Source organism: Penaeus japonicus, unplaced genomic scaffold, assembly GCF_977035675.1.
Source record: "Penaeus japonicus unplaced genomic scaffold, GWHDUDI00000001_assembly GWHDUDI00000013, whole genome shotgun sequence".
In the NCBI taxonomy this organism is placed as follows: domain Eukaryota; kingdom Metazoa; phylum Arthropoda; class Malacostraca; order Decapoda; family Penaeidae; genus Penaeus; species Penaeus japonicus.
Genome location: NW_028234415.1, coordinates 28,710,309 through 28,731,152, shown reverse-complemented (window position 1 = coordinate 28,731,152; position 20,844 = coordinate 28,710,309). Strand labels below are relative to the sequence as shown.

Genomic DNA, 20,844 nt, shown 5'->3' with positions numbered 1-20,844 from the left:
CCTATTGTCTGTTATTTGTGATGTTTTTAAATTGATTGTTGAAGTTATTGTTTTTTTTCTTTTTTTTCTCCCTTTTTCTTTGATGAGAAAAAAAATTCTTAATGTAAGAAGAATGTTTCTAAATGTGCTAGGATCATGTTATTATGTAGTTAATTATTTATATGAGAGTGAATGCCATGTTCAACAAGCTGTTTTACATGGGTTTTTGGTTTCTGTTGTAGCTAGTAAATCTAATTAAAGATATTATAACATGTACCTGTACTCTCTAGGCTGTAGGTGGGTCTGGATCATTGTCATGGAACAGCAGCAATGGAGATATTGTTGGAGTTTCTCAGACTGGAGTTTGCAAAACCAAAGCCCAGGGTTCAGTGACAGTCACAGCTGTTATGATGCTTAACACACACAACAAAGACTCTGCTGAGGTAAGGAAGAATTTCTTATGTTATCAATTAGCTTTTTTGTGTGTGTGAAATAAAGGTTTTATATGTATTTTGTGTTACAAGACATTTTCTTGATTTTTGAAACCATTATTTTTGTTGTTATAATTATTTCTTCTTCTTCTTCTTCATCTTCTTCCCATTCCATCTCTATTTTTAATGATCATAATGAAATATCTTCCACTAGATCCACATTGTTGAAGCCTTGGGGTTAAGTCTTCTTGAAGGTGTGGTAGAGGTGGAAGTGGACACTCCACTCCCTCTTCATGTTGCTTCATTCACCCAATGGGACAACACCCAAGTTCCATTCACAGTCTGTCATCAACTGCCCTTCAAGGTGGAACCTGCGGAGGTCTCATTTGCTGCCTTACCTGGTTAGTTTTGCAAGCACTTGATTCACTATCATCATTGCTGGGCATGCTTTGGTTAACTCAATTCACAGTTTCCATAAGTCTTAGGTCAAAGCGTACAATTTCATTACATGTCTTCTGTGGCCTTCATTTGCATTTTATCAGTTTATCAGCTCCCACTTCCATGTGTCCATACCATGTAATGACTTCTTCTTGTCATTCCCACAGTTCATTAGAGTTCTTCCTATACTTCATCTTACCATCCTCAGAGTAGTAGGATCAAGTGGGAATTTGATTATTCCATTTCATTTGTGTCACTCAACAATTAGTCCTTTACTTTCATTCCATATATTTTTTTTACTAGAATTTATTAGTGTGCAAAACATACTGCTAGTGGATTTATTAGATGATAAAGAGATGCAAGTAGCAGCTATGTTAACCCCTTCACTACGGGCAGTAGAAGACGCTCCCTGCGCCGCATCCGAGCTGCTGGCGCGTGCTAAATTTTGAATATGACAAGTTTTAAGCCAAAACCTCAACATAATCATCATGTGTTATATATCAAAATATGCATAGTTAACCTCTTCCCCCATATGCATGTGATAGGTTATTTACATAGGTTGGGAGGAAGATGGAAAGAGTGACCATGGTGGGAGGCCTCACTCAGATGACAAAAGTAAACGGTTGAAGTAGTATGGTAAACTAATCATAATAAGTTTTATATTTTTACATAATGTTTCATAAATAAATAATAAAATGATTGCTAGCAGGGCGCATTGGTACCTCCCCTGGTATAAGCCAATCCCACTCTTATGTAATAATAATGAAAGTCAAGTAATCCATCGTATCATATACGACCTCTATTCTGAAAGATCTCGTTCAGTATCCAGAAGAAAGAAAACTTAATTCCAACAGAACTCAGCCATGACGCAGTATGCACGTCCTCGGGTTTGTCGCGAGCGCTGCGAGGACGCAGTAAAATATTAGAATTTGACCTAAAAAGTCATATTGTAGTTTCCCAAAGTGATTGATCATTTGATTGATATCTTAATTTGACCCGAGGTGAAGAATTTCCATCTCTTTTTTTTTTTTTACAGATGTGAAAATCCCTATTGTCAACAATTCCTGTGCTGTTGTAGAAGTTGTAGGCAAGACTCCAGGCTTTTCTAAAGTGAAAGTCTCATATGAAAGTTCCAAGGGGGAGCTAGCAGCTTCAACAGATGTTGCCGCATTTAGGTAAGGTGTATTTGTGTATTTTACTGGAAGTAATAATTAGACATTCCAGATAATATGGGATGTGAAATAATACTGATAGCTCTTACAAATTTGTGATATAATCTTATGTGGCTGTTAGGTATAATTGTATGATTGAATTTGCTCATGTTCTTTATATCTTCAATACAAATGCAGTATGTTATCAGGGAAATCCAATCGGGTAGAATTTCAAGTTACAATAAAATTAAGATCCTTACTACTCTTCCTTCCAGGCCTCTTCGTCCAACCAATCCAGCATCTGGAGAGACAGTTCTTGCATTAGGATCTTCTAGGGTTGTAGTGTTTGAAGGAGGGCCACTTCCTTGGATTGGCAAGCCAACTAGTCACTTTGCTCAAGGTATGAGTTTGAATAATTGAAAAGCTAATTTTCAGGTAAGCTGTTTGTGTCTTTTTCCTTATGATGTGATGTTAAAAACTGGATGGTATGTTGATGTTATTTCTTTAAAAGGTTAGATATTTTCTTTAATTGGAATATAGACAGATATGTAACTGTATGATATTGTGTTATTTTGCTAGATGTTGCTAGTCATATTATTTATTTATTTTATTTCAGTTGAAATTGATGATGCAGAAAAGGTGGAAGTAAAACTACTTGAAGGTGTCAAGAAACAGGCTGACTTGCATGCAGTCAGAGTGCACTGTCATAGTCTAGGAGAGTTTACCCTCACACTCACTGTGGGCAATAAACCATCACCAACACTTCAATTCCCTCGCACTGTAAGGCCAGATATATATACATATATATATATACATATATACACATATATACATATATACATATATACATATATACATATATACATATATACATATATACATATATACATATATACATATATACATATATACATATATACATATATACATATATACATATACATATATATATATATATATATATATATATATATATATATATATATATATATATATATGTATATATATACATATATATATATTTATGTATGTATATATGGAATGTATAATCTTTCTATTTTCTGTATGAAGTAGTATGCATATTTTCTGTTGTTTTTTTTCCTCAGATGCACAGCATGCAAATGATATATATAGATAGTGATATTTTAAATGTTTTAATTGTAAGATGCGTATGAAACTCCCACTTCAATTTCTTTTGTTTCAGGTTGATTCTACCTTAAAAATTATTTGTGCCTTGCCGGATTCCATCAGTTTACAGGCTGTTATCAAGAGACCTGTGGGTGCACAAGGACAGTGTCCTGTGCTTGCTGAGATTGGAGTTGTAAGTTGAAAGTGTAGTTTAATATGGTTCATGGTCAATTTTTGGTATGTGTATGTTATATCAATGATTTATAATCACCATTTTCATGGAGTCACATGTTTTTACTCTGTTAGAATTAAGGGAGTAGTTCTCTCTGACGACTGCGATTAACGATTTTTGGTTCTCCTGACAACACTTTTTTAAGTAGGCTTATCAAAATTTAACATGATAATTATTGTCATATAATGCTACTATATACGTAATTTCATTAAAATCGGACAAGTAGTTTTTCGATTTCAAGAGGCTTTAGAAAGTGTGTTAAAACTTTTTAACTATTAAGAGAATGGCTATTTCCTTTCGTTTATACATAGAAGAAACCCTCATCTAAAAACGCATGCAGGCATTTAAGCTTATCTTAAAAAATAAATGCACAGTGACATTTGCATAAACGAGTTTTTTTTTTATCTTTAATTATGCCCTTTAAAAAATTATTATTAATTCCAAAAAACAAAACAAATGCGTTTCCTCCCATAGATTTTTAAAACCCATTCCCACGATTATTTTGCTACAAGAAATATAAAAATTGATCCATTATACGCCAAGTTATTCCAACATTTATGCAAAAAAAAAGTTTTGAGATAATTGCGATTTTATGTTGCACATTGCATTACAACATGTAGATGACAAGGAAAATTATCAATATGGAATCTGTACTTATATATTTCATCAGTAAGGTTTGTGAAGTCATTATTGGGAGGTCAGGTCACTTCCAGGGCACTCCAGGTCATTGCCAAAATGGGGTGGGGATGCTGATGACTACTTGCTTCAGCAGGTGTTTGTTGGTCTGTTCGTTTTCTTCTGAAAGTTTTCTACTCTAGAGTCAATAAACGCTTTCCTTTTAGCACTCACATGAGCCATTTTGAATTATTCACAAGAAAATACACCAAAAACATGTAATAAAGCACCGCCAAAAAAGCGATATCATTTCTCTCGCGTGCTATCAGGGTAACTGACTCTTGTGAGCATTTATCTGAGGTGCCCAGCTGTCGTGCCGAAGTTATCGTACTGTAAACATATTATAACATAAAATATGCAAAAAAAACGGAGAAAACACAAAAAAAACAGCATATACAGGATAATTGCGTCACTGCCACGCCTCCCTCTCCGCGTCAAGGTCGTTTGGGCCATTTAAAGATCGGCCATTTAAACCTAATGTTTTCGTCGTATGACCGCCAGCGATGTCAGAGATGATGTGTCTGACTGTGACGAATTCACACACAATTATTTAAAAAATATGATTTTTCGACCCAATTCGGCGCACGACTCCCTTAACATCAATTTCTTTTATGTATACCAATTCCTTTTCATATATCACTGCATAACATACAATGTTTCAGTGATTTTGATTTTGCATAACAGAAAGAGACTGTTCATAAAAACATTTTACATATTTTGAAGTTTCAGATCATCTCACTTTTTCCTCATTTGTGGATGTAAACTATTTTCAGTGATTTGTAAATACAACATAATCACATTGAAAGCACCTAAGCACCTCTGTATGTAATAATGTGCTCAGTCCTGAACTATTACCTTATCCATTCTTCTGACATAATATGGTAAACATATATTAATTAAGTTTTATGTGTATTTACAGGCACTTGCACATTGCTACAAACCTCTGCAGTTGGAGGTTGTAGTTACGGATTCTGAAAATCGCAAGTTTGACAATGTTTCATCTCTTGCCTTGAAGTGGGACATGTCTGATGATAGTTTAGCTTCTATACCTGCAGAGCCATCAAGTCTTACTCAAGTTACAAATTCACATGGATACAGTCTTCCCATGTTTTGTGAGTATGACTTGTGCATAAATAAGAGCTTGAAAGGACTTGGTGATCAGCCATTAACCCACACAGGACGGGTGGTACAGCATGTGTACCGCGCATTCAAAAGCCCAGTTGCCGGGCGGCACAGTATTGTGCCAGCCATTCAATTGATTTAGGCCTAATAATTCGAACGCCCCGGCATTTGGACATTCAAGGCTAGAATTCCCCCGTCGGGAATGGGTTAAAAGATTAGGCATAAAACTGTAAAGTGATAAAATTAATCATTTTAATTTTTTTTATGTTCAGTACTTGGCAGTACATGGATATTGAATTATTTATGGTTTTATAGAATTTTTAAGTTTTAAATAGCAAGTGACTTTTGTAATGTTTATTTATATATGAGTGATTTCTAATCATTAATTTTTCTTTATCAATAGCCTATCAGATCCTAGAACCAACTGGGCAAGTTGGGGAGGTGGTTGTTAGTGTGAAATTAAATGGTTATAATAAGTTCGTGTCACAGACATCTAGACAACATCCCGTTCCATCCCTTTCTGCTTCACTGCCTGTGAAGCTGGTCCAAGATGCTGTGTTGAATCCATCACATGCTGTATTGTACCAGCATAAGGACAATATGGTATGTTTATGATGTAAAATGTTGCTTTAGGTTACATTTCTGACATTACATAGGAAACAAAAGACTTCATGCACACAGATTATAGTGAAAAGGGATATCAATATTAAATTATTGAAATCCAGATACAAAATGCAAAGAAACTTATGTATCATCTTTGATTACTGTTAGAGTGGAAGAATAAAATTTAATTTAGATTTTGCATGATCGGTATATTAATTGTTGTTGAATCCCTCAGCTGGCATTATCTCTGTCTGGAGGTTCTGGTTTCTTTGAACTACAAGCTCCTGAGAATGATGTTGTTTCATTGGTCTACTTGGAGAATGAAAAGAAAGTGCATGTAAGTATTGTAGGGAAATATGACTGACTAGTCAGATTATGATAAATGTGTTTATTTATATGATACATGTATTCTAGTTTGGAGGTGATATATATACATATATATGCTTTATATTATGTGTTATCTCAGATATTTACAGTAGGTTCTTTTCACTTTAATGAAAGATGAGTAACAAAATATTTTTGAATCAGGTCCATCCTCTATCAGATGGAGATGTTACAGTCAGTCTCATTGATGTATGCTTAGAAGCTGAGGCACCAGTCAGTTCAACAATTAAGGTAAGTGGTGGGCATAAGGATATTGAACCCCCCAAAATTGCAGTCAGTCTACAGCTATTTTAGATTTATTGTTATTTAAGACAGTTATTATTATTATTATTATATATATATTTTTTTCTTTCCTCCTCCTCCTCCTTTGTCACTCATAATGATAGGAACTTTCAATAGATGTAGGAAGAACAGGACACCCTAGTTTGACCAGTATTTGCATTGGCATATTCTAGAACAGGGGTTCCCAAACTGGGGTACATGTACCCCCAGGGGTACATTTGGTCTGAAGGAAACAATTACTTGCACAATACATGGTGTTGTAATCTGCACTCAGATTGCACTTTTCTCATTTTCTTTGTGTTGATTAGCACCACCTTTATTGAAATTTCTTGGGTGTAAGGTAATACCATTTAATAATAAAAATAAAATAATAATAATAAAAAGGTATGTATTGTATGTGCTGGATCAAAATATCAGTTACCTTAGTAATTGCTTTATTTCTGTTTTCATCATTTAAGATGCCTATGTAATCTAAACATGCAGACTCTTATAAACGTAAAATATCAAAATATTAAAATGTCCTTTTTTACTATTAAGCTTAATTTTTAGTGTTAGGGGTACATGGGAACCTATAAAAAGCCTAAGGGGTACTGAGGAACAAAAAGTTTGGGAACCCCTGTTCTAGAATAACAAAGAAATGTAACTTCAGTATGTCCCTAGGTAAGGGTAATGTGTGTTCATTGCTACTAAAAATCCATATAATAAAAAAACATATAAGGGACCATTTCTTCCTTGTCTTTGATGTAAAAAAAGTATAATGATGAAGAAATGATAAGTATTATTATTACAATATACAGTAGTCTATTCAGTATCTGAAAGGAGAAGTGAAGGAGAACACTCAGCTTTAGATTCTGAAATGTGCACAAAAGTCTGTTTTAATTTAGAGCCAGTTGTGATTAATGAGCAGTTGGAAATTAAATTGTAGTTGGAATCAATTATTAAGCTTAGTAGAGGATAATTTCAGGATCTGAAATCTGTAAATCCAGGACCATGAAATTGAGGGTTGCTGTGTATATGTATCATATGATTTTGAAATTTGTAATTTTTATTATATACATTTTTTAAAGGTGGCCAGTATTGTATCCCTGGACTTGGTGATGGTCGATCGTGTGGAACTTGGAGGAACTTTGGAGGCTGAGGTCATAGCAAGGGATGCAAGTGGGAACCCACTGCCTGCACACTTTCTCATGGATTTGACCTTGAATCCTCAAGCCAATATTATTACAACCAAGTAAGTTCTCATATTTCAAGTGGCAATTAGGCTCTGATTAGAAACTTATTTCTGGTATACCTCTGGCACTAAAAAGTTATATTAAAGCTTTTTAAACTATGTGATTTAAGGAAATGAAAATATGTTTCCTTGTTTCTATGGCTTTTAATTTAAACTCACAATTTTTCTGTCTAGAGTTACATATATTAGTTGACTCATGGAGCAAATCAAAGGAAAGTTTTAATTATGCATCAAATTTTTAAAGATTCTTGACCTTTGTTAAAGGTTATACAATGACTTAAAAGTAATCTCTGGTTATGAACTTCTTTCAGATATAAAGGAACCAATGATGATGGCAATGCTGTATATGAAGTAGTTGGTCGGCATGTAGGTGATACGACTCTTAGAGCGAGTGCAGGGAATGGTCCAATGGGAGATAGTGTTATTCATAGTCAGTCTAAACCTGTGCAGGTCTTCCCTCCACTCACACTACAGCCCAAGAATATCACCCTCATTATTGGGGCTAATTATCAAGTAAGACATTACAGTTGTTCTTCTATTTAGGGATTTTTTTTCAAATATCTGTATGTATGTATATTTATGAATATATATTTCTCTTCTTCTTCTTCTTCTTCTTCTTTTTCTTTTGATATCTAAAGATGTATTTTTGTTTATCATAACCTTTTTCCCAGGTTGAAACAAAAGGTGGACCATATCCTGATGCCACAGTTGTATACTCCATGTTGAATGAGACGATTGCCAACACATCACACACTGGTGTGATCACAGCTCTTTCCCTTGGCACCACAATGCTTACTGCTCAAGCTATTAGCATCAATAAGGAAAATGGAGGAACGGTTGTTTACTCACAGGTATTATGTCATGGCAAAAATTATTTTAGTGTTATGACTTGATGAAGACAACGTGAGCTTTTATATTTGTTAATATGCATTTATGATAGAAGAGTTTATCTTGTTATCAGGACACAGTGATCGTAAATGTTGTGCCATTGACAAGCATCCACATTCATGCCCCGCTAACGCATCTTGAGACGGGAACAACCATGCCTCTCTATGCCATTGGAAATGAAGAGGACCAGAACCCCCTTGCATATGCAACTGCACTGCCACCTTTGCTGTTTGAGTGGACTGTCAGCAACAAGCAAGTTGCCACCTTTACTGGAATATTTAAGAAGGTAAAACCGTGAAAGTACAGCTATTGTATTTTTTTTACTCAAGTTGTTAATGGACACAGAGATGACTATTTAGTTGTTTAAATCCTTGCAGGCTGATGGTAACAGGTTGATGCCATGAGCATTTTTAACCATATACAAGGTGTGTAAGGTTGCACTGCCAAGTGGAACTAAGTTTGAGAAGGAGAAATGCGCATAATATTTTCTTTATAATACTAAAGAAAATATTTTGCCAGACTTCATACTTCACATGTAACACTACTGTCCTGACATCATTTTATTCTTTTATTCTGCCACATTTTGAATACTTTTCACAGGTCTGGATGTTTGCAGATGACTGTCAGCATAAGTTACTTGATAGGGCATTCTACTAATTTTTTTTTTTACCTAACTCAACTTTTAATTTACACCATTAATGTCTAATTGACTCCCTGTCATTTATGTATAAAGTTTATAAAAGTGTTGAGCACCCTTTATATTTTTGACTTCCTTCATGCTATATTTCTCTAGGCATTACCAGAAATTCTCTGATGTTGAATGGGTGTGCTCTGACACCTGTAAATCATCATACCTAGAATCATTCTAGATATTAATTTTAGGTTTTATTAAGTTCTGGAACAAGTTGAAAATCAAATAGTCCAGTTGGACAGTATCAAAAAATTTCATATCATATCTCTCTTTGATGGACCAATCCTGAATATATATATATATATATATATATATATATATATATATATATATATATTTTTTTTTTTTTTTTTTTACTTTTAACATTTTAACCCTTTTTCTTATAGGTAAATTTTTTCTGTATATTTTTCCTCAGTGCCTCATAACCCATTCATGCCGGGGTTTATATTTGACTAATGTCACTACTGCTGGCTAGATAATAAGTGCACGCAGTAACTCAGCACGAGATCTCTCCCAGTGTAATGCTGCGCTGCGCCTCTTAGAACGCTTTTTTCTTGCCTGATTCAGTGGGTTTTTTGTATTTGTTTACTTTATTTTTACAAGTGAATAAAAATGTCTCAATTCAAATGATACTCCCATCTTTATATACATACTTAATGATGTAAAACCTATGTTTTGAGAGAGAGAGATCATGATGTGATAGGATGTCATCCGGCAATATTGAAGTAGTCCAATGATGTGATATCACACCACCCGGCGCCAGTGGGTTAACAGTATTTTACCGTTGTTACTTAGTATCTAGTGCTTTCATGTGTTATGTTCACCTTCATGTACTTGTACCCTGTGGAGAAGCATTAGTAGTTTATATTATAATAGTAGTAAAGTGAAGACAGAACACAAAAAAGTTAAGAAATTTTTCAGTTTTCTAATGTATAAAGGAGCAGATGTTAGGGAGAAAAGTGGCAGCCCTGCAGCAATTACATAGGCCTGTTACCAAGGGGTTAAGCTGTTAACAATGGGTGGCAGGATATCACGTCAAATGGTGGCAGTACTAGCCACTGAGGATGAGACATTTTGTTGCGGTTTTCCATCTGGCTGGCGTGCCAGGTGATAAGCCGAGTAGCACTTGGCCACAGCCAGAGTGGGTGAATAACCCTAGGCATTGGGCATTTGAAATACCCTTTTATTTAGACTAAAACAGTCCCATTGGCAACGGGTTAAAGATGACGAAAATTAATTTAATTGTATGGATACCATTATTCACCAAAAGATATACTTGTTTTCGCTTAGAAAAAAGGAGAGAAAAATGAAAACATTGATTTAAAGCCAACATGCCATTGATAAAAGCTCAAGACTAGGTCTCTGGTATGCCTGTAAACACATGGGTGATTACAGGCCCTGTATGCTTGTACAATAGACAATTTTTGTAAGGAAGGGATTATTTATGTTTGCATCTATAGATATGCAGCAGAACTCTTAAAAGTCTTTCTTCCCACAGAATGGAATTATAGAATCCAAAGAAAATAATGGTATTGTTCAGCTAAGTGCAGAGCAAGCTGGTCGTGTAACCATTACTCTCAAAGTGAAACCAGTTATTCCATCCAGCTTCCCCAACTTCCAACTGACAGATAATGCTCTCCTTATGGATAAGTTAGAGGTCAAGGTAAGTTAAGAAATTCACATGGAAGGTAGCTTTTGATTGTGATTTACTATCTTTTAAAAAAAAGGGCATATAATTTTCAAATACTACATTTTTATTATATTTTACTGTATTACACATACTCAAATAAAGTAAGGATCTCCTGCACAGAAATTATTATTTTATCTTAAAATGAATCATGAAAATATGAGTATTGTATGAAAAGGTGTGCATCATCTACCTCTGCAAAAAATGTGGTGTGTGTACATAGTTTCACCTTATTGAAGTCTTTTCCTCTCCTTTCTTTCTCTCTGTCTCTTCCTTGATTTTCTTTTCTAGTTGATCTATATTTGAATTTCTGGTATGTGGAAACTAACTCTTTTACCATACAGGTGTTTGAATCACTTAAACTAAAGAATCCTGATGATGGATCCTCCAGTTTGTTATTATCTCCTGAAGCAGAGACCAAAATCAAGACCAACAGGTAGGTAATTTAATAAGCAAGCTTTCTAATGAATTGAAAATTGTGAGTTTTTGTGGTTTAAATTTCACATTGTGGGTTACTATAGATTTGCTTATGAGGAATTATATTAGGTACAGTAAAATAGTGTAAAGATTATGGTAATCATTTTGGTATTAGGATCCATATGAGATACAATGAATGCCAATGTATTAGTATATATTGTGCCCGATATCCAGTTATTGGGCAGTTATATGTTATTGCGTGTAATATTATGATTTGATGATAGATGTATAGGTATTCTACATAGTTTATACAGCCATTCACATCACATTAGTGTTGAGTATATATGAAGTCTTTCATAGCTCAGTGTACCAGATGCCAAAAGCCTGAAACAAAGTAAAATTTAGCTACAATTGTGCAAAGTTCAAGCTGCAAGTCATAATTTTTATTTAAGATAATGTATTATTTAGCAGCCATACTGGCACAGGGGCACATTGAGATACTGGACATGATTTGGGTCACCTTCCTCTTCTCATTTTGCCTGTAGAACCTACATTGCCTGCACTTTAGAGTAGGAGGTCAGCATCTTGTTGTCTGTAGTTGCCTTTTGAAGCTGTTGCTGATTAGAGACAATAGGTGGATGCCCTTCATATCTTTCTTTAATGCTAGTGCTAGGAGAGAGTGGTGCCATCTATGCTTGGGATTTTAAATCAGATCTGTTTTGGTAAATATTATGGAAGTTATATTAATTTTAATTGCAAGTTGTCATCATCAGTCACTAAAGAGTTATTACTCACAACACAATAAAGAGACACTGGGATTCGCTCTCCCCAACATCAAAATTGCCATGACAACTGTTGTCATGTACATCATGATACCCATTGTTAGGGCAAAAACTTGTATGACCTGTAACAGGTGTTATACCTGTTGTCAGGCAAAAAAATCTTGTGCATTCATGTATGTCATGCCACCATTATGGGTTAAAAGGTGTACCAAATGCCATGTTTTCCTGTAATGTATAGCCTTGGAGACAACTTAACCCATTGAAGCTGGTTGACATGATGACACGTTTTGTGGTTTTTGCGTCAGACACCCGGTACAAGATATGAGGGCAAGCCCGGCACTCGGGGTGAGCGAGTGGGCAGCCCAGGCTCGCGGCTTGTGCGTCTGAGAATCTCGATGCGTTAGGCTTATGCGTTCGAAAACCCCGGTATTGCGACCGTGCAAAGCCGGAACGGCCCTGGCATGAATGGGTTAAACAGAATCACTCACCTTGGCAAGGGTGTGAGAAGGAAAAAAAAGGGAAAGTGAATTCAGGCAATATTTGACTCTTCTGTGGTAGGCAGGTTAACCCATTCACGCCGGGGCGGAATTTCGCCTACTCCCGATAACGCCGATGTATATCAGTCGAAAAAGATGTTATTGCACTGTTTTTTTAGTGTTATTCTATTTTTTTTTCAATTTTTTTTTTCTTCCTAAACGTTTTTCAAGTGTCATTTTCTTTTAGTGGGGCAACAAAAAGATGTTATATAATTTTTTTTTTTTTTTTTTTTTACGAATGGGTTAAATGGTGTCGAAACACTTTCATACTGTATTTTTCCTTTTTGTTGAAATTACAAGCTGTGTATTCCTGTAATTGTGTAAGTAAGGTAACATTCCAAATGCTAATTAGTTTCACTTTTCTAATATGTCATATATAGACACATATCATAAAGCTAGAACATATCTTAACCCCTTTTGGACGGGGTTAGATTCGCTTGTCCAGTCTCCAGGATAGGCTTTATCTTAGAGCAAGGCAGCTTGAAGCAACATAATTTGAATCTTCCTAATCTCCTAGAGCGTCGTCGTAGTGTGTGTGTGTGTGTGTGTGTGTGTGTGTGTGTGTGTGTGTGTGTGTGTGTGTGTGTGTGTGTGTGTGTGTGTGTGTGTGTGTGTGTGTGTGTTTTTTTTTTTTTTTTTTTTTTTTTTTTTTTTTTTTTTTTTTTTTTCTTGCTCACTCACCCAGAGCGCCGGCCTTGCCCAGACATCTCGTCACCGCCGTCTGACGCATAAACCACGAAACGTGTCTGCATGTCATCCGGCACGAATGGGTTAATTGAGTTTAGAGACTTCTATGTGCCATATGACAGCCTCTATCAATGCTGCAGTTGACTAAAATTGTAGTATATGATTCATATTAGCTCATTATCTTCTTTTACTCATATTTTTGTGCTGTCATAAACAAATAAAACACATATAACCATCAATAATGAAAATAACATGAAGAGGTACGGAATAGGAAGGAAACCTGTGCTTGTGACTGTGAGTACCACAGTGAAAGGCATCCATATTGGCACAGGAGCACATTTTAGACACTGTGTATGGATTGAGTCACCGAATGTCATGTACATCATGACGCCTGTCATCAGGGCAAAGCTCCTACATCATTAATGTCATGACACCCGTCCGCAATGGGTTGAGATGCTTAACCCAGGATGAACATCTTAAGATGCAGCTTGTCCTGGATGGGTTAAATCATGGTTTCCACTAAGTCTCAGCCCTTGTCCTTGAGCATCCTCTGGCTTTCCAGTCTCCCATTTTAGTTACATTTACACTCCCCAGGCTAGTCAAGGTTAGGCTGGCTTCAAATTGAAAAAAGGTCATAGAAAAAGGAACAAAAGTAATTATAATTTTGCACATAATTATTTAACAAATTTCCAAGATGGTTATAGACTATAGATTATCATTACAAACAAGAGAATGAGCATAATTTGGGCAAAGAATGCTTTAGTTTTGGCTCCCTAGTTGTCTAGATAGTGCCTCTAGGCCTGGCCAGAAGGGTAATCCCTGACTTGAGTGTAGTTCCGGAATCAGATTATTATAGTGTATCCCTAGCTTAAATTATACTTGGTAACATTGCACTGAGCTACTCAGCTGAGAGCACAATTGCCATTTTCCATCTCTCCCTCTCTTTCTCTCTAACCTGAGACATTAGGTGACTTGATACTTTCTCAGGCCATGATATTGGTGTACAGAAGAAACAGGGACTATCATACTGTGAAGCATAATAAGAGTATTAACCCACTCACGACGGGGACATTCCAGCCTTGAATGTCACAATGCCGGGGCTTTCGAGCGCTTAGGCCTAAATCAATTAAATGGCTGGCACAATAATGTGCTGCCCGGCCACTGGGCTTTTGAATGAGCGGTACAGTACTGTACCACCCGTCCAGAGAGGGTTAAACCCAAAAACATGGGCATTCTGTAGCTTAAGGTTGCTCTACTGATCAGAAGATTTTGTTTCATTTGGTGCACTTGGATATTAGGGGCCTCATACAATGTGAGATATACTCAAGGCAGAAATTAGTTTCTCTACTTATTTCTTCCAACTATTATTGATTGAGTTAAAATAGTAACTGGTATTTACATTTAAAAATACATTATCTTAGAAATTTATATCTTAGAACTTGTACTCCATGTAGATAGATAGTGGAATGTGATATTAACATCTTACCAACTTTTGTTTCCTACAATATAAACAACTGTTTCTCTGTAATATTGACTTAACTCCTCCCCCTGCTGTGATGTACGGGGTGTTGTGTATTTTATCTATACATCCAGACTTCAGTTTGTCATATCGATGACCACATAAACCCAACAAGATGTTGCACCTGTAAAGGCCACCAAAAGACACACTATCATTGATGGTACTCAGGGATCTTTGATGGTTATGGATATCAATAGTCAGATGAAATAATTCCTTTTCTATAGAAAGTGAAGAAATAGGATTGGAATAATAGTGGCTACCTTATGTAAGTCAGTATACCATAGCTGGAAGCCCAAAATTGTTATGATGTCAAACATTATCACTGACTTTGTTAATTGAGCACAGCTCTATTGTCGCTGTAGGGTGAATAAACTAGTCCCATTTACTGCCAGTGATTTGTGGATGAATGCATTCATAAGTCATATATCCATAATGGCAATGGTATTTTCAGGTCTTTTGCAGTTGTATGACATAATCATTTTGGAATAGAAGGGGGTTAATTTGCCATATTTGTAGAATTTAGAATAAATCATTTTCTAATAGTATTATTTTTGAGCAGTAGAAGGTAGACATTAAAATATCATTTTTTTGACAGCTTAAGTTCCAGCTTAAGGCATACAGGAATGGAGTAAGATTATGAATTTTATGCCAAGTGTATTATTTGATTATTTTTAAAACAATGAATTCCAGAGATGGTAATGGAAGACTATCATATGCAGTTGAAGGATGTAACAGAAATTCAGGAAAAGCAGCTGATGTAATTACTGTTAGCCCAGATGGTGTTGTAAATTCTGGCAGCACAACTGGTCAGGCTACAGTGATTGTCACAGTTGAAGAGAACTTTGGAGTCACACAAAGTATTGCCATCTTAGTGGAGGTAAAGCATGCTATGAAGCTATTTGACATATATATATATATATATATATATATATATATATATATATATATATATATATATATATATTTATATATATATATATATATAATGCCTTTTTGCACCTGAAATATGTTAGTGTATATATGATATAAGGGGGAGTTTGCTGTAATATTTTATTCCAATTTTGTTTTTAAAGGTGAAGAAAATTACCTACCTACAAGCTGGAGTAGATGTGTTTATGAGCACTTTATCAGGAGAGTCCCTCAGTGTAGTCCCTGTTGGCATAACTATGATGCTTCAACTCACATACCATGACAACCGTGGGCGCATTTTCCATGCTACAAATGCCCAGCCTGCCTATAGACCATCAAGGTAAAGTCCATTTTTCTGTTTTTGGATTCAAGGGATTACTATATTTCGTTTATTTATTTATATTTACCAATATATATTTGTTTATACATGACTAGCTACATTTTTGTCATAAAATGAATTAACCCACTTACGACGGGGACATTCCAGCGTTGCATGTCACAATGCCGGGGCTTTCGAACACTTAGGCCTAAATCAATTAAATGACTGGCACCATATGGTGCCACCGGGCTTTTGAATGAGCGGTACAGTAGTGTACCACCCGTCCAGAGAGGGTTAAATTGTGCTTGAGGCAGTTAAACTCAACTTTGGCTCTGTTCGTATGGCTTATGACGTTATATTTAGATAATCGTCTTTGGTAGACATGGTTAAAATGTTCACCGTTTAAGTTTTGAATGGTCTCGCCCTGAGTTGGGGTGGGAGAAGGAGTCTCGCCCTGAGTTGGAGGGGGAGTTGTGGCCTTGGGCCTCATGTCCTTTTCCTTCAGGGCATTGACGGTCTGAGTCATTGCCGTCATGGCTATCTCGACGGCCTTCTCCGCCTCCTCGCTGGTCCTTCCCAATGCCGTCGCAACTGCTGTGACAACTGTCTTCAGCAGGAGTGTCAAGTCCTTCTCTGTGAACAGAGTCGGACTCTCCGCTATTGGGGTAGCCTTTGAGGTGTTCCCAGACCCCTTCCGGTTCTGTTTCTGACTTGGAACATCCACCAGCACAGATGACGTCCTATCATGTTATTAGCTCTCCCTCTAAATACATGTTTTACATAGTTACATATGTACATACTTATTGCATGCCATCCGCTGTCAATGGGTTAATTGTACCATAAATATTGAGTGAGAGATGATGACAGTTCCAATCATAATGACTATAATTTCCATAATACTAAGCAAAATGGGTTTCATCTAAAATCCAAAACCTAATAAGCACTATCTTTAGAGAATGATGGCACAAAGTTGCCAACCTCTTGCTCTAAAGTACCAGTGATGAAGGATGTGCAGGCAGACTGAGAAGAGGGAGGTGACTTAAACCAAGCCCACAGGTTTCCTTCCTCTTCCCTACCTCTTCATGCTATCTTCATTGTGGATGGTTATATTTTTCCAATTATAGCAATACTTCTATCACACTGAGTTTAAAGAAAACAATGAGTTGATATTATCATACTACAATTTTTGTCAACTGCACCATTGATAGTGCCTGTCATGTGACATACAAGTTTCTCAATACAATAGAACACAAAAAATACTAGTTTTACAATGAGTGACTGAAAGAAAGTGGGAAAAGTGAAGGTATATTGCGTGAAGCTGCCTCGCTCTGAAATAAAACCCATCCTGGAGAATGGGCAAGCTAATCTACCCCCAATCTGCAATATGTTAGTAGAACTGATACTATAAATATGCCTCATCTTATTTTTGGATTGAAAATTTGGCATAATTGCACAACAAACACGTACTCAATAAGCATGAAGTGGTGTTGAAATGTGTAGTACTTATTTATGCAATTAAATATAATTTAAAGAATAATCCTGGCGGCTTCGTTTTGCATGATGTCGAGTCTTTTCCTGAGTCCAGGTTTGACTGTGATCAGGGCGACGGAGGCGTAGTCCACAATGGGACGGACAGCGTGCACGTAAAAAGATCTTAGTACGCAGTGTCCAGCCCCTAAGCGCCGCCCAAACAGAGCTCTCATGACAGAGAGCCTTGCCTTGGTCCGGTCTAAGAGATGTTTGATCTCGGAGCGGAAGGTGAGGTTCTTATCGATCCATACCCCCAAGTATTGGTAGACGTGTACCCACTCAAGCTCTAGACCTTGGACTCGCAGTCTTTGATCACAGACATCATGTTTCAGCGCCATTGCCTTCGATTTGGCTGCTGAGATCTTAAGCCCGACTCTGCAGCATTCCTCAGTTATTAGGTCCAGACAACGCTGGGCCTTTCTGACTGGATTCACATTTCTTCTCCCAGTGGAGATAATTGCTAGATCATCTGCATAAGAAATGATCGTGCACCCCGCTGGGAGTGGAATGTCGAGAATGTTTAACATGATGTTGAACAGAGCCGGGCTAAGGACCCCTCCTTGAGGGGTGCCATTCTCCAGAGGCAAATGCCTGGAAAGGTGACCTTGGAACTTCACTCTGGCAGTTCTGTTCCGAAAGTAATCGCCAATCCAGGCAAGCAGCCTGCCTTTGATTACTAACCTCCTTGAGGTTACTAACCTCCTCCTGGAGGCCAAACTCTTTCCCCTGGACACCCGGATTGATCAGATGGCGGCCCAGTTCCTTGCCAATGTCTTACAGTCCCCACTGGACTCGCAGCTAAGACAGAGAGTGCACAAAACCAAGAGCTCTTTGCTAACAACACCTGGCTGTCTCAAACAACCAGAGTGCTGAAACGCTTTGAGCTCAAAGAGACACTACTGATTAAGGGCATGGACCTTCCCCACCCTGACTATGTCTCAGCCCCGCCGTGGGCACGATCCTTGATAGAGTTCTCTGTCATGAGTCTATCAAGAAGAAAAACACAGTACTCACCGCCTCTATTGAAGGCTGAGGCGGAGAGGAACATTACAGCAATCACGCCGCTGAATAGTAAAACCTACTTCACGGATGGTTCTGTAGACCCCATCACCCGCACTGCAGGCGCCGGTTTTGCAGCAAGGGGCATAGAGAAAGCTATGCGGGTATCAGACAAGGCCTCCTCGCTCCAGGCAGAGGTAGTAGCTATTATGGGAGCCCTAGCCCATGCAGCCCAGACGGACGGGCATGTTGTTATACACACAGACTCTAGGGCCGCCATTGACAGCCTGCAACAAAGCACGCCCCTTGATAACGTTTACCTGGTAACCTCGATTTTCACCATTGCTCAGAGAATCCTGGATCAGGGAAGACGCATCATCATCAACTGGATCCCAAGCCATGTTGGTATTGAAGGGAATGACGTAGCTGACAGGTTAGCGGAGGAAGGCAGGAAGAAACCCTTGAGTGATCTTGTGGTGCATCCTAGCCAGGAACTGCTAAGGTGTAAAACGATGGCTGCAGGTCAGGTCGGTGCCCTGCAGTGCCACAGAGAGGATGTGAGAACCTCCCCCTCAGCCAGCTGGTACTCAGACGCCACAGGCTATGAGTCGCTGATACTCTCTCCCATAATATCAAGGTGTGCTGAAGTCAGTCTGCACAGACTGAGAATAGGCTACCCTTGTGCATGGCAAATCATCCCCACTATTGGGCAAGATGAGCAACGCTGTGAGTATTGTGGCGCGCCGGATGCCAAATTAGAGCACTACCTGATGGAATGCGAGCACACTCGCTTCCTCAGGCAGGGCCCAGAGACGACAGCCGCCGGGCTGGTTAGACGGCTATGCCTGTCACTAGCCCCCTGGCAACTGGAGCGCCTACAGGCAATCCGACCGCCACGGTAAAAGTTCAGTTATGATGATCAGATGAGTCAGCACTTATAGCCAATAGAGATCGGGCTACCCCATCCACACAACCCGGGCAAAGCGACGTCTTCGCAAAATCTCTCTGAACTGAGCTGAATTCAATTCAGCGATGATGATCAGATAAGATTAGATAAGATGAGTCAGCACTTATAGCTGGCAGAGGCCGGGCCGCCTTGAGCATATAGCCCGGGCGAAGCGACGTCTTCGCATATCTGTCTGAACTGAACTGACGTCATCTGCCCGGAGCGAAATATTCCCATGATGTGATAGCATGACAACCAGCGCGAATGGTTAAAGAAACAGTGATCCAAAATCCCCCAACATCATATATGTTACGACGGCTGCCGTTAGGCTAAAAACTCCTGTGTCATGTATGTCATGACACTTGTCTGCAATGGATTAACATCCCAACTTTTTTTTTTCTTCTTGTGAGACAACTTTATTTGGAAGTTATTTTTGAGGATTGGCTATACACCAATTTAGCAATTGTAGTTGACTTACTCATTGATGAAAATTGATAAGTTTGAATATATTTTCCAGATTTGATCTTATTGATGTGAAACGTGGGGGAACAAATAACACCCTACAGGTGGCAGTACGTGGAACAGGCCAAACAGTTCTTCATATCTGGACTGAAAATGACGCTGTTGTTAGTGGCTTCCTCCGCATAAACTCTGGGGTTGGCATCTCTCCTGACAAGGTTAGTAATGCTTAGTATAGTCTTCTTCTGTAACATTATTGGGGCAGTTACATAGCACCAGAGATAGCAAACCATAATAAAAGATAAGCTATTGCTCAGTTATTGCTCAGAATTCTCCCATTGATTTGTATAATGACTGTTATTATGTAATTGTTTTCGATGTGTAATTACTCCAATGCCGTCATTGGCATATTTTAGCATGACCTTTTATTTGTTTTATATACATTGTGTATTTTGTGATATTGTAAAGTAGTGTAGTTTGTATCAAGAATGTTGATTTGAAAAATTGTATGATTTTTTATCTATGTATTTTTGAAATACTATCATTTCTTGGTAGTAAAAACTAATAGAAATAGTTTATAGGTATTATGTATGTATGTTTCTCTCTCTCTCTCTCTCTCTCTCTCTCTCTCTCTCTCTCTCTCTCTCTCTCTCTCTCTCTCTCTCTCTCTCTCTCTCTCTCTCTCTCTCTCTCTCTCTCTCTCTCTCTCTCTCTCACTTAAAGACATCAAACTAGGTATATCATAGATATGAACTCACTGTATAGCATTATGCTTTCAACAGACTGTGATACCTCTTGGTGGACATATTTGCTTGTCCT

At 37.6% G+C, this 20,844-nt stretch overlaps 1 protein-coding gene across 1 annotated transcript in view; it reads left to right on the top strand.

The window, feature by feature from the left end:
* The window catches only part of Gp210 (nucleoporin 210), a 37,535-nt gene that overhangs the window by 8,066 nt on the left and 8,625 nt on the right, over window positions 1-20,844 (top strand). The window contains exons 11-30 of the mRNA XM_043023598.2: window positions 270-422; window positions 625-811; window positions 1,885-2,023; window positions 2,275-2,399; window positions 2,616-2,779; window positions 3,204-3,320; window positions 4,954-5,146; window positions 5,560-5,759; window positions 5,995-6,096; window positions 6,288-6,374; window positions 7,493-7,656; window positions 7,968-8,169; window positions 8,328-8,507; window positions 8,618-8,830; window positions 10,734-10,898; window positions 11,267-11,358; window positions 15,554-15,740; window positions 15,937-16,112; window positions 20,084-20,243; window positions 20,808-20,844. The exon at window positions 20,808-20,844 is cut by the window's right edge and continues 188 nt beyond it. Coding sequence (XP_042879532.2) covers window positions 270-422; window positions 625-811; window positions 1,885-2,023; window positions 2,275-2,399; window positions 2,616-2,779; window positions 3,204-3,320; window positions 4,954-5,146; window positions 5,560-5,759; window positions 5,995-6,096; window positions 6,288-6,374; window positions 7,493-7,656; window positions 7,968-8,169; window positions 8,328-8,507; window positions 8,618-8,830; window positions 10,734-10,898; window positions 11,267-11,358; window positions 15,554-15,740; window positions 15,937-16,112; window positions 20,084-20,243; window positions 20,808-20,844 — 3,043 coding nt within the window. The remainder of the gene's footprint in view (window positions 1-269; window positions 423-624; window positions 812-1,884; window positions 2,024-2,274; window positions 2,400-2,615; window positions 2,780-3,203; window positions 3,321-4,953; window positions 5,147-5,559; window positions 5,760-5,994; window positions 6,097-6,287; window positions 6,375-7,492; window positions 7,657-7,967; window positions 8,170-8,327; window positions 8,508-8,617; window positions 8,831-10,733; window positions 10,899-11,266; window positions 11,359-15,553; window positions 15,741-15,936; window positions 16,113-20,083; window positions 20,244-20,807) is intronic.